General features: G+C 44.2%; 1 protein-coding gene across 3 annotated transcripts in view; it reads left to right on the top strand.

Moving 5' to 3' along the window:
• Positions 1-13,577, top strand: part of GRIK4 (glutamate ionotropic receptor kainate type subunit 4) — a 454,975-nt gene that overhangs the window by 247,549 nt on the left and 193,849 nt on the right. For all 3 annotated transcript variants that reach the window (XM_056543987.1, XM_056543989.1, XM_056543988.1), the window contains exon 4: positions 11-108. In XM_056543987.1, the coding sequence (XP_056399962.1) occupies positions 11-108 (98 nt within the window). The remainder of the gene's footprint in view (positions 1-10; positions 109-13,577) is intronic.

The raw sequence follows: 13,577 nt of genomic DNA, 5'->3' as shown, positions 1-13,577 counted from the left end.
CTTGTTACAGTGTGCCAAATCCTTCCCAAAGGAGTCTTGGGAGTTCTGGGCCCATCATACAGCCCGTCATCCAGCTCTATCATCAGCAACATCTGTGGAGAGAAGGAGGTTAGCCGGCTCTAGTAATAAATCTGTTGCATGCTTTGCTATTCTAACTTGGCATGACACATTTGTCGCTTTATTTCTTTGATCTTCTACTCCATATTATGTTTGAGGTTTCCCTCTGATTTGTTTGACAATTATGTCTGTAAAGTGGAACTAAATATTTAACAACAACAACTGCTTACCCTTGAAGTAAGAATCAGATCAGTTTTGTCTTTTTTTCTTTAATATGGGTGCGATTGTTCTACATTAACTCTGGGTAGAAGAAATATAATTACAATGTAGTTTGTAATGTAAGTGAGAAGCAGAAAATCTGCTTAGATATATCTCTGGAATAATGTTATTACTTATCTATCAAGGGCAACTCAGAGTGAGTGAGACCTGGACCTTGGTAGAAACTGGACAGGATAAATGTTTAGTTAGAGAGAATTTCCAGCCAAAACTTAACTGGTATATATTTTATCATGATCAAACATTAGAGTGATAATAACATACATCTGTAAATGATGTCTCTTTTAGTGACATTGCCATTTTTTGTAAAGCTATACCTGCAAAAGTTAAAAGGTTTGTCCCAGGAATACATGTTGTCTCCTAAGTTTTATTAAATTATCCCATAAATATTTGATCTCAAGGGATCCAACTGCTGCACTCCGCATTCTATTTATAAAAAGAGACTTAAAGGGGTACCCCAGCCCTAGACATCTTATCCTCTATCCAAAGGATAGGGGATAAGATATCTGATCCCTGAGGACCCCTTCAATCTCTCCTGCAGCACCCACTTGTCATCAGTGTCACAGAGCAAAGATTGCTCCGTGTCTGATGAATCATGATACAGGGGCCGGAGTATTGTCTTGTCACGGCTCTGCCCCCTTGTGATGTCACACCCTGCCCCCTCAATGCAAATCTATGGGAGGGGGCGTGGCAGGCATCTATGAGATGGCACATTTCCAAGCGGTCCTAGCGCCGGCATGTTCTGCCAGCGCTTCGCGGTCTTTTGCACCATGTAAACATAGCCTAAGGTAATAAAACGTTCTATCCCTTTTATTTAGTTATTTATTTATTTATTTTTTAGCTACATTAGGTGTGGAAAGGATTCAATAAGAAAAAGAGAGTAACAGTGTTTTTTTTATACTATCTAACTCATTATCCACACCACTAAACTGCAACAAAACTGCACCATGTAAGAGCACCCTAAATAGTTGATTGTTAACCCCTTAGGGACCTATTTTACCTTAAGGACTGAATTTTCTGTTTTGCATTTTTGTTTTTTCCTCCTCATCTTCTAAAAATCATAACGCTTTAAATTTTGCACCTACAGACCCATATAAGGGCTTGTTTTTTGCATCACCAATTGTACTTTGTAATGACATCACTTATTTTATAATATAACCTGCAGCGAAACAAAAAAATAGTTGTGGGGTGAAATAAAAAAAGAAACACCATTTTGTAACTTTTGGGGACACCTATTTCTATGCAGTGCACTTTTCGGTAAAAATTACACCTTCTCTTTATTCAGTGGGTCCATATGGTTACAAGGATACCCAATTTATAAAGGTTTTATTTTAATACTTAAAAAAATTATTATATAAATTATAATTATTAAAATTGGCATCTTCTGATCCTATAACTGTTACGCCGAGCGCTCCGGGTTCCCGCTCCTCCCCGGAGCGCTCGCTTCACCTCCTCCGCTGCAGCGCCCCGGTCACGTCCTCTGACCCGGGGCGCTGCGATCCTGCTGCTAGCCGGGATGCGATTCGCGATGCGGGTAGCGCCCGCTCGCGATGCGCACCCCGGCTCTCCTACCTGACTCGCTCCCCGTCTGTTCTGTCCCGGCGCGCGCGGCCCCGCTCCCTAGGGCGCGCGCGCGCCGGGTCTCTGCGATTTAAAGGGCCACTGCGCCGCTGATTGGCGCAGTGGTTCCAATTAGAGTTATCACCTGTGCACTCCCTATATTACCTCACTTCCCTTGCACTCCCTTGCCGGATCTTGTTGCCTTAGTGCCAGTGAAAGCGTTCCTTGTGTGTCCCTTGCCAGTGTTTCCAGACCTTCTGCCGTTGCCCCTGACTACGATCCTTGCTGCCTGCCCCGACCTTCTGCTACGTCCGACCTTGCTTCTGCCTACTCCCTTGTACCGCGCCTATCTTCAGCAGCCAGAGAGGTGAGCCGTTGCTAGTGGATACGACCTGGTCACTACCGCCGCAGCAAGACCATCCCGCTTTGCGGCGGGCTCTGGTGAAAACCAGTAGTGGCTTAGAACCGGTCCACTAGCACGGTCCACGCCAATCCCTCTCTGGCACAGAGGGTCCACTACCTGCCAGCCGGCATCGTGACAGTAGATCCGGCCATGGATCCCGCTGAAGTTCCTCTGCCAGTTGTCGCTGACCTCACCACGGTGGTCGCCCAGCAGTCACAACAGATTGCGCAACAAGGCCAACAGCTGTCTCAACTGACCGTTATGCTACAACAGTTGCTACCACAGCTTCAGCAGTCATCTCCTCCGCCAGCTCCTGCACCTCCTCCGCAGCGAGTGGCCGCTCCTGGGATACGCTTATCCTTGCCGGATAAGTTTGATGGGGACTCTAAGTTTTGCCGTGGCTTCCTTTCCCAATGTTCCCTGCATCTGGAGATGATGTCGGACCTGTTTCCCACTGAAAGGTCTAAGGTGGCTTTCGTAGTCAGTCTTCTGTCCGGAAAAGCCCTGTCATGGGCCACACCGCTCTGGGACCGCAATGACCCCGTCACTGCCTCAGTACACTCCTTCTTCTCGGAAATCCGAAGTGTCTTTGAGGAACCTGCCCGAGCCTCTTCTGCTGAGACTGCCCTGTTGAACCTGGTCCAGGGTAATTCTTCCGTTGGCGAGTATGCCGTACAATTCCGTACACTTGCTTCAGAATTGTCCTGGAATAATGAGGCCCTCTGCGCGACCTTCAAAAAAGGCCTATCCAGCAACATTAAAGATGTTCTGGCCGCACGAGAAATTCCTGCTAATCTACATGAACTTATTCACCTAGCCACTCGCATTGACATGCGTTTTTCTGAAAGGCGTCAGGAACTCCGCCAAGATATGGACTCTGTTCGCACGAGGCGTTTCGTCTCCTCGGCTCCTCTCTCCTCTGGTCCCCTGCAATCTGTTCCTGTGCCTCCCGCCGTGGAGGCTATGCAGGTCGACCGGTCTCGCCTGACACCTCAAGAGAGGACACGACGCCGTATGGAGAACCTCTGCCTGTACTGTGCTAGTACCGAACACTTCCTGAGGGATTGTCCTATCCGTCCTCCCCGCCTGGAAAGACGTACGCTGACTCCGCACATAGGTGAGACAGTCCTTGATGTCTACTCTGCTTCTCCACGTCTTACTGTGCCTGTGCGGATGTCTGCTTCTGCCTTCTCCTTCTCTACAGTGGCCTTCTTGGACTCTGGTTCTGCAGGAAATTTTATTTTGGCCTCTCTCGTCAACAGGTTCAACATCCCAGTGACCAGTCTCGCCAGACCCCTCTACATCAATTGTGTAAATAATGAAAGATTGGACTGTACCATACGTTTCCGCACGGAGCCCCTTCTTATGAGCATCGGATCTCATCATGAGAGGATTGAACTTTTGGTCCTCCCCAATTGCACCTCGGAGATTCTCCTTGGACTTCCCTGGCTTCAACTTCATTCCCCAACCCTGGATTGGTCCACTGGGGAGATCAAGAGTTGGGGGTCCTCTTGTTCCAAGAACTGTCTAAAACCGGTTCCCAGTAACCCTTGCCGTAACTCTGTGGTTCCTCCAGTAACCGGTCTCCCCAAGGCCTATATGGACTTCGCGGATGTTTTCTGCAAAAAACAAGCTGAGACTCTACCTCCTCACAGGCCTTATGATTGCCCTATCGACCTCCTCCCGGGTACTACTCCACCCCGGGGCAGAATTTATCCTCTCTCTGCCCCAGAGACTCTTGCCATGTCCGAATACGTCCAGGAGAATCTAAAAAGGGGCTTTATCCGTAAATCCTCCTCTCCTGCCGGAGCCGGATTTTTCTTTGTCTCCAAAAAAGATGGCTCCCTACGTCCTTGCATTGACTACCGCGGTCTTAATAAAATCACGGTTAAGAACCGCTACCCCTTACCCCTCATCTCTGAACTCTTTGATCGCCTCCAAGGTGCCCACATCTTCACTAAATTGGACTTAAGAGGCGCCTATAACCTCATCCGCATCAGAGAGGGGGACGAGTGGAAAACGGCATTTAACACCAGAGATGGACACTTTGAGTATCTGGTCATGCCCTTTGGACTGTGCAATGCCCCTGCCGTCTTCCAAGACTTTGTCAATGAAATTTTTCGTGATCTATTATACTCCTGTGTTGTGGTATATCTGGACGATATCCTAATTTTTTCTGCCAATCTAGAGGAACACCGCCGGCATGTCCGTATGGTTCTTCAGAGACTTCGTGACAACCAACTCTATGCCAAAATTGAGAAATGTCTGTTTGAATGCCAATCTCTTCCTTTTCTAGGATATTTGGTCTCTGGCCAGGGACTACAGATGGATCCAGACAAACTCTCTGCCGTCTTAAATTGGCCACGCCCCTCCGGACTCCGTGCTATCCAACGCTTTTTGGGGTTCGCCAATTATTACAGGCAATTTATTCCACATTTTTCTACCATTGTGGCTCCTATCGTGGCTTTAACCAAGAAAAATGCTGATCCCAAGTCCTGGCCTCCTCAAGCAGAAGACTCCTGTTTCCGGCTCCTCGGACGTCTTCTCGGTCAAGGAGATTTTGGCTGCCAAAAAGGTCAGAGGAAAAAATTTTTTTTTAGTAGACTGGGAGGGTTGTGGTCCTGAAGAGAGATCCTGGGAACCTGAGGACAACATCCTTGACAAAAGTCTGCTCCTCAGGTTCTCAGGCTCCAAGAAGAGGGGGAGACCCAAGGGGGGGGGTACTGTTACGCCGAGCGCTCCGGGTTCCCGCTCCTCCCCGGAGCGCTCGCTTCACCTCCTCCGCTGCAGCGCCCCGGTCACGTCCTCTGACCCGGGGCGCTGCGATCCTGCTGCTAGCCGGGATGCGATTCGCGATGCGGGTAGCGCCCGCTCGCGATGCGCACCCCGGCTCTCCTACCTGACTCGCTCCCCGTCTGTTCTGTCCCGGCGCGCGCGGCCCCGCTCCCTAGGGCGCGCGCGCGCCGGGTCTCTGCGATTTAAAGGGCCACTGCGCCGCTGATTGGCGCAGTGGTTCCAATTAGAGTTATCACCTGTGCACTCCCTATATTACCTCACTTCCCTTGCACTCCCTTGCCGGATCTTGTTGCCTTAGTGCCAGTGAAAGCGTTCCTTGTGTGTCCCTTGCCAGTGTTTCCAGACCTTCTGCCGTTGCCCCTGACTACGATCCTTGCTGCCTGCCCCGACCTTCTGCTACGTCCGACCTTGCTTCTGCCTACTCCCTTGTACCGCGCCTATCTTCAGCAGCCAGAGAGGTGAGCCGTTGCTAGTGGATACGACCTGGTCACTACCGCCGCAGCAAGACCATCCCGCTTTGCGGCGGGCTCTGGTGAAAACCAGTAGTGGCTTAGAACCGGTCCACTAGCACGGTCCACGCCAATCCCTCTCTGGCACAGAGGGTCCACTACCTGCCAGCCGGCATCGTGACAATAACTTTTTAATTTTTCCATTTACGGGGTGGTATGAGGGCTAATTTTTTGCGCTGTGATCTGAAGTTTTTAGCGGCACCATTTTTGTATTGATCAGACTTTTTGATTGCGTTTTATTCATTTTTGGACTAATGGCATTTTTTTGTACGTATGCCATTGACCGTGCGGTTTAATTAATGATATATTTTTATAATTCGGACATTTCCGCACACGGCGATATCACATATGTTTATTTTTATTTACACACTTTTTTTTTTTAATAAGAAAAGGGGGGGGGGGGGGGTGATTCAAACTTTTATTAGGGAAGGGGTTAAATGATCTTTATTAACTTTTTTTTTTCACATATTTTTTTGCAGTGTTATAGCTCCCATAGGGGTCTATAACACTGCACACACTGATCTTTTACATTGATCTTTATTATCCCATAGGATAATATGGGCAGTCATTGGGCGATCGGACACCAGGAGGCAGGTAAGGGGACCCTCCTCGTGTCGTACAGCTGTCCGGGATGCTGCGATTTTGCAGCAGCGATCCCGAACAGCCCCCTGAGCTAACCGGCAGCAGTTTAGTTTCACTTTAGACAGGGCAATCAACTTTGAACGCTGTGTCTAAAGGGTTAATTGCACAGGGCATTGCAATCAGTGCCGTGCGCTATTAGCCACGGGTCCCAGCTGTTGCTAGGTGCTGGGCCCGACCCGCTATGACGCCGTGGCCCCTGCGTTATAGCAAGGGAGAGGACTCACTACGTACCGGTACTAAGGTTAATACTGGCTGACTGAAGGTAATACACAAGGTAGCACCACCTCCAAGCCCCCACCCCCTCTCCCCCCCCCCCCCCCCCCCCCCACACACACATTTTTTCAGTTAAAACAATCCTGAGAGTAGTGAACTGGGCCAAGTAGACACTGGGAGGTATAGTGAGTGGTTTCCCTGAGAATGGTGTCTGAAAGAATAAAATCACATTGACAATGTTAAGAGGACATCTGTAGGCAGGCCTTAATGATGCCTATTAACATCAGTACTGCCTACTGGGCAATGTTTTGCAAGAAACCATAGAAAGGTTGGTGCCCTTAAAGCAGTTGTCAAAAAATCTACAGGACTGGTGAAAAGTGTCTGATTACTGGGTATTCCACCACTAGGATCCCATCAATCTCAAGAATAGGGGTCCTATGTCCCCAGTTTGAATAAAAACTAAATATATCATCCAGTTAAATTGAAATTGAATGGAGAAGCAGCCCACACAGGACCCCTGTTGACATGATTGGTGAAGGACCCCTTAAGCAAATCCCTTATTCTGTGGATAGGTGATAAGTTCCTAACCATCTTAAGACAAGCACTCAACTTCTGTGACTCATTTGAGAACTGTAAACAATACGATTGTTATGCCACTGTACTGTAGAAGACATGTTAAGTAAGGCTAAGTGTGCATCTGTTTGAGAGGCTCCTACTGGAGCCTCCATCGCAGATTCTGGTGAACAGGAGTAAATGGAGCCAGCAGGTCTGTGCACACTGAACACCAACTGGATTTTAACTAGACAGGTGTTAACTAAAAAATTTTGTCTGGTTATTTAACCAGATTCTGCAACAGAGGCCTCTATCAGAGGCTCAAACCCAGTTGTAAACTTACCTAAAACAACAAAACTATATAATCCTACTTGGTTGAGAACAGAAAAGGAATAAAGGAAAGGATGTACATCAGATGTGGTCTAAAATGATTTATTGGTTAATAATTATGCTATGGTGTCCTCTGCAGGGCCCTTGCATTGGACATAACATAGCGTATTTAAATAAAAGCAATAAAAATGGCATTAATAAAAAATCATGAACTTGATTTGAAGTCAATATGTATCACTGCAAGTACACTCTTTTTTTTGTCCCACACTATAATGTGATTGAGCTATAAGTTAATAGGTGGATATTAAATAGCAGAGTTTACTAGAGATGTCGTGACCGTGTGTCTGATTGTCCGTCTCTGATGTTGATGGCTCGGGAGGCGCAGAGCCATAAATCTATTGCTGAGAACAACTGGTATATAGCAGGGTAAGTGCGCTCTGCAGCGTTGTAGCCCCCCCTGTTTGCAGCCAACTCTACCCAGGCGGCACAGCGCTAGTTTGAATATGTCACGAGGGGTGGGGATTGGTACCAAGTACCTCTTACCCGTAGTGCCAGTGAAAGGTGCTTCTTTCAATCTGGAGGATCGATGTCCCAGATGAGTCTCACGTTGTTACTCAGCAAAGTAAGTGGGGTTCCAGGGAGCGCGCGCTCCGCTGGTGGGATGATGTTCTCCAAAGTTTACAGTGTTGCAGTAAGGGTGAATAGTCAGTGATTCAAGCGATAATAGGGTGGCCGGCTAGGCGCATTTCGGGGGGCCAGGTCCCCTTTTTCAATAGCTGATGGCAACAGTAGTATGAATGAAATGCCCGGCAAAACAATGGCTTTACATAACCCCTGCATTAATTTGCTTGCAAGGTAACAGGTGTAACCTTGGACTGGATCTGGATGGGGTATGTATTTCCACTGGGAATATATATAAGGCTAGGTTCACACTGCGGAATATCCAGACAGAAAATTTCCACCTGGAGATTCCGAGTGCTGCAGCACCGACTGAATAAGTTGGCGCTAGGACCGCGTGGACATTGCAGTCCTCAATAGTTCCGCGAGGATATCAGCGTAAAGAAAGAGCACCATCATTCTTCAGGTGGATATTTTAAAGCAGATTTTCCATTCACAGATTCCGCTTCCATAATTCCAAAGTGTGAATTTGTCAACGGAAAACCCATTCACGTACTTGTGCATTTTAGCAAGCAGAATTTCTGCCTGCAATTTCAAAGCGGAATTGCAGGCAGAAATTCCGTAGTGTGAACCTAGCCTAAGACCAAATAGTGTCAATAGATGGGAAAGAAGAAATAGAAAAGGAAAACATAAGAATGGAGAATAGGTTCTAAGATTTATAAGATTATATATATTTAAAAATTACATATAAAAAAAATTACAGATTAAAATATTTAATCATGCAATGAAAAAATTGTTCTATAATAGACAGAAATATGAAACATAACATATAGCTCTTTGTATCAATATGTGAAATAGTATCAATGGATAAATAAGAAGCATGATAATTAAGAATGAGGTTACAAACTTTAAATTATCATGCAAAAAAAGAAATAAAAAATAATGAAACATAGGTATATAAATGTAAAGAAAAAGACCTTACAAGATGTACTAGATAAATTACTATATGTTAACAAGGTATAGTGCGATATGACTGAAATATACATAAAATAAATAAATATGAAAAAATATATTTTAAAAAAATTATAAAAAAAAGGATTAAAAAAATATAAAAAATAAAAATATGAATGGGAAAGAGTGCAGAGAGGGGATTTGATAGAAACTACAGATGGAATTGTCATGAGGACTAGGTCACAGGGTCCGTTCAGGCGTCGAGTAAGTGACCCAGGCTCAGAACGTACCATGTAACCAAGCCCATCACGACCAACTTCCTCACAAATAGCTGAACAGTTCTATTTCTGCATTTAAACTTCTGGGCTCTAAGCTGGCGAACTCTTTTATATTTTTCTTGCTTCTGTTCTAGACATTTGCGTTAAATAATTGCCTCCTCTCCAACTTCTTTTGATTGACTGGAAGGCTGTGAAGGTGAGGCCGGAAGGATCTGAATTATGGTGTGTGCTGACAAGGGGTGTTCTTCGTTACTCTCTTTTATATTGTACATGTGTACATTAATTTTGCTTAATATTCTGTTTGGTTTTTAGTTGTGATAGGTCACTTTTTATGGCATGTTTAAAAGCAGTAATGGCTTGGGGTAGAAATTAGATTTGAGGGTGCAGTTAGTACGAATATAGGGATCTTCATTAGATAGTTTGGGTGCAGCAAGATGTTTCATAAAATATTTTTTCAGACACAATTGTCTGAGGAATTTTTCTACACCGATGTAGGCATTAAATTTATCTAATGGATGTGTTGGGGCAAACTTGAGGCCTTTATTTAATAATGAAGTTTGAGCTGGGGTGAATGTTGCACCACTTAAATTGATGATGGCACTTGGTTGTTCTATTGTGTCTTCCCTACTTTCAGTGGCGGTTGAGACTGAGTGTCTAGTTCTATTTTTCTTCTAGGCCTCTTTTTCTGGGGGTGACCGGGGGGGGGGGGGGGGTTGGAGGTGTTAATGGAATGTAATGTACTTCCGCTGTTATTGTATGTCTTTTGTTTAGTGGAATTAGTGGAATCTTCTGGTGTTGTGTCAGATTCACAGAGGGAGTGGGTAGTAGTGGTGGTGGTCTGTGTGGGGCAGTGTTGTGAAGTAATTGTTGTGGATGTCTTACAGGTCCGGTTCATAGTGTGGATGTGAGTGTGTTGCCTTTTTGGGAACATCAGAACATCACCCCTCAGCTGGGCGTGGGCCTGGTACTCTGGCGCCGTTATATAAATGACACAATCATAATCTGGGAAAAATCAACAAGCGAATTGAATACATTTGTCAGCAACATTAATACTTGGAATTTAACTTTTACCCCTCACATCAGTAACACCAACATAGAATTTTTAGATTTACAAATCACTTCAACCCCCACTGAATTAGTTTGTAGCACATTTTACAAACCCACAGCAAGAAACTGTTTTATTCTTTTTTCAAGTTGTCACATACCTAGATGGCTCTTCAATATCCCCACTAGTCAATATAGGAGATTAAAAAGAAATTGCACTAGTGACCAACAATACCAAAAAAAAGTCCACGAGCTGTCAAAAAAAATTCATAAACAAAAATTATCCAATAAAAACTTTTGAAAAATACAAAGAAAAGATTCAGAGGCTGGATAGAACTGAAGTTTTTTAAAGACGCTCCATAGTCACAAACCAATGATAATACAATACGCCTAATTTTACCTTTCAACCAAGAATACAAAAATATTTAAACAAATAAGAGAGAAAAATTGGCATCTATTACAACAGGATAAAAGTCTAGGGCGTTATTACCAAGCACACCACCAATAGTGTTCAATAAAGCACCCAATCCAGCAATTCAGGTTGCCCCAACTATTCACAATAGACAACAGGAAAGAAGAACTGACACATGGTTATCCTGTAAGGGGTTTCACCGATGTGGCTTCTGTTCGTGCTGTCGAGCTACCAAGTTCCCAAAAAAAAAATGAAAATATTATTTCTACATCCAACGCATTTCAGTGTGAAATTAAACAGCTATTAACATGCAATTCAAAATATATATCTATTTACTTGTACATGTCAAAAACAGTACATCCGTAGAACGACGCGTCCATTAAAAATTAGAATCGGCGAACACATGTACAATATAAAATAGAGCAACAAAAAAACATTCCTTGTCATCACACTTTCATACTCACCATAATTGAGATCCTTCCGGCCTCACCTTCACAGCCATCCAGTCAATCAAAAGAAGTTGGAGAGGAGGCAATTATTTAATGCAAATGTCTAGAGCAGAAGCAAGAAAAAGATATGAGTTCACCAGCTTAGAACCCAGAGGTTTAAATGCAGAAATAGAACTGTTCGGCTATTTGTAAAGAAGTTGGTCATGACGGGCTTGGTTCTGAGCCTTGGTCACGTAACTAGACGCCTGAACAGACCCTGCGAACTAGTCCTCATGACAATTCCATCTGCAGTTTCTATCAAATCCCCTTTCTGCACTCCTTACCATTCATATTACATTTTTTTACACTTTTTTTATAAAAAAAAGTTTTAATGTTTTTTATATAATTTTTTCCGTATTGTTTTTCATTTTTTTAAGGTATATTTATCAGTCATATCGCACTATACCTTGTTAACATATTGTAATTTATCTAATACATGTTTTAAGCTCTTTTTCTTTACATTTATGTACCTATGTTTAATTCTTTTTTATTTTTTTGCATGATCGAATTTAATTTCTAAATTTGTAACCTCATTCTTAATTCTCATACTTCTTATTTATCCATTGATACTATTTCCCATATTGATACAAAGAGCTATATGTTATGTTTCATATTTCTGTCTATTATAGAACGATTCTTCCATTGCATGATTAAATATTTTTATCTGTAATTTTTGAATATGTAATTTTTTTATATATATCTTATAAGTCTTAGAACCTATTCTCCATTCTTATATTTTCCTTTTCTATTTTCTCTTTCCCATATATTGACACTATTTGGTCTTATATATTCCCAGTGGAAATACATACCCCATCCAGATCCAGTCCAGGTTACACCTGTTACCTGGCATACAAATTGATACAGGGTTACACCTATTACCTGGTAAACAAATTGATGCAGGGGTTATATAAAGCCATTGTTTTCCCAGGCATTTCATTCATATTACTGTAGCCATCAGCTATTGAAAAGGGGACCTGGCTCCCCGAAATGCGTTTTGCCACCCACCCTATTATCGCAAACACCCCAATACAGGCACTTACCCTGCTCTATACCAACAATATAGTTCTCAGCAATAGACTTACGGCTCGGCACCACCCGAGCCATAAACATTAGAGACAGACCATCAGACACATGGTCACGACATCTCTAGTAAACTCTGCTACTTAAAGGGGTATTCCAGGAAAAAAACTTTTTTTTTTATATCAACTGGCAGATTAAACAGATTTGTAAATTACTTCAATAAAAAAATCTTAATCCTTTCAATAATTATCAGCTATGGGAGGGGGGCGTGACAGCTGTCACGCCCTCTCCCATAGACTTGCATTGAGGGGCGGGGTGTGATGTCACACGGGGGTGGAGTCTTCCGTCCCGGTGGTCGAGATGGACTCAGCCTGAGGACCTCCAGTGGTTTCGCAAGCCGCTACAGGTGGGTGCTGCATGGTAGATCCAGGGGGACCCAAGCAGTGGGACCCCGGCGATTTGACATCTTGTCCCCTATCCTTTGGATAGGGGATAAGATGTCTAGGGGCGGAGTACCCCTTTAACCATATTCTAGCCAAAACCTTGTACTCACACTGTAAAAGCAGCCGTAAAATTGAGTATAAAAAAATCAGTTTTTTGGAAAATATTTGTTCTGTTAAAGTCTATAGAAAAGTCAGTCAGTCAGGGCACACATTCCATCGGCTCCCTATTTCCATGAGCATGTTTATGATTTGCGTACATCATTGAGAAATAACAGCTGCAAAAATAAAATCTGTCTGTCAAATGGTAAAAATTGGACATAAACATGTGAAATAACCAGCCAAATTCATAAAGGGGTATTCCAGTTTCCAGTTTTCTTGAAACCAAAATACCCCTTTAACCCCTTAAGGACGCAGGACGTAAATGTACGTCCTGGTGAGGTGGTACTTAACGCACCAGGATGTACATTTACGTCCTAAGCATAACCGCGGGCATCGGAGCGATGCCCGTGTCATGCGCGGCTGATCCCGGCTGCAAATCGCAGCCAGAGACCCGCCGGCAATGGCCGACGCCCGCGATCTCGCGGGCGTCCGCCATTAACCCCTCAGGTGCCGGGATCAATACAGATCCCGGCATCTGCGGCAGTTCGCCATTTAAATGAACGATCGGATCGCCCGCAGCGCTGCTGCGGGGATCCGATCATTCATAACGCCGCACGGAGGTCCCCTCTCCTTCCTCCGTGCGGCTCCCGGCGTCTCCTGCTCTGGTCTGTGATCGAGCAGACCAGAGCAGGAGATGACCGATAATACTGATCTGTTCTATGTCCTATACATAGAACAGATCAGTATTAGCAATCATGGTATTGCTATGAATAGTCCCCTATGGGGACTATTCAAGTGTAAAAAAATTTAAAAGTAAAAGTAAAAAAAAAGTGAAAAATCCCTTCCCCCAATTAAAAAGTAAAACGTCCGTTTTTTCCTATTTTAC

Source organism: Hyla sarda, chromosome 10 (genome assembly GCF_029499605.1).
Source record: "Hyla sarda isolate aHylSar1 chromosome 10, aHylSar1.hap1, whole genome shotgun sequence".
Taxonomy (NCBI): Eukaryota; Metazoa; Chordata; class Amphibia; order Anura; family Hylidae; genus Hyla; species Hyla sarda.
This window is presented reverse-complemented; position numbering and strand designations above follow the sequence as displayed.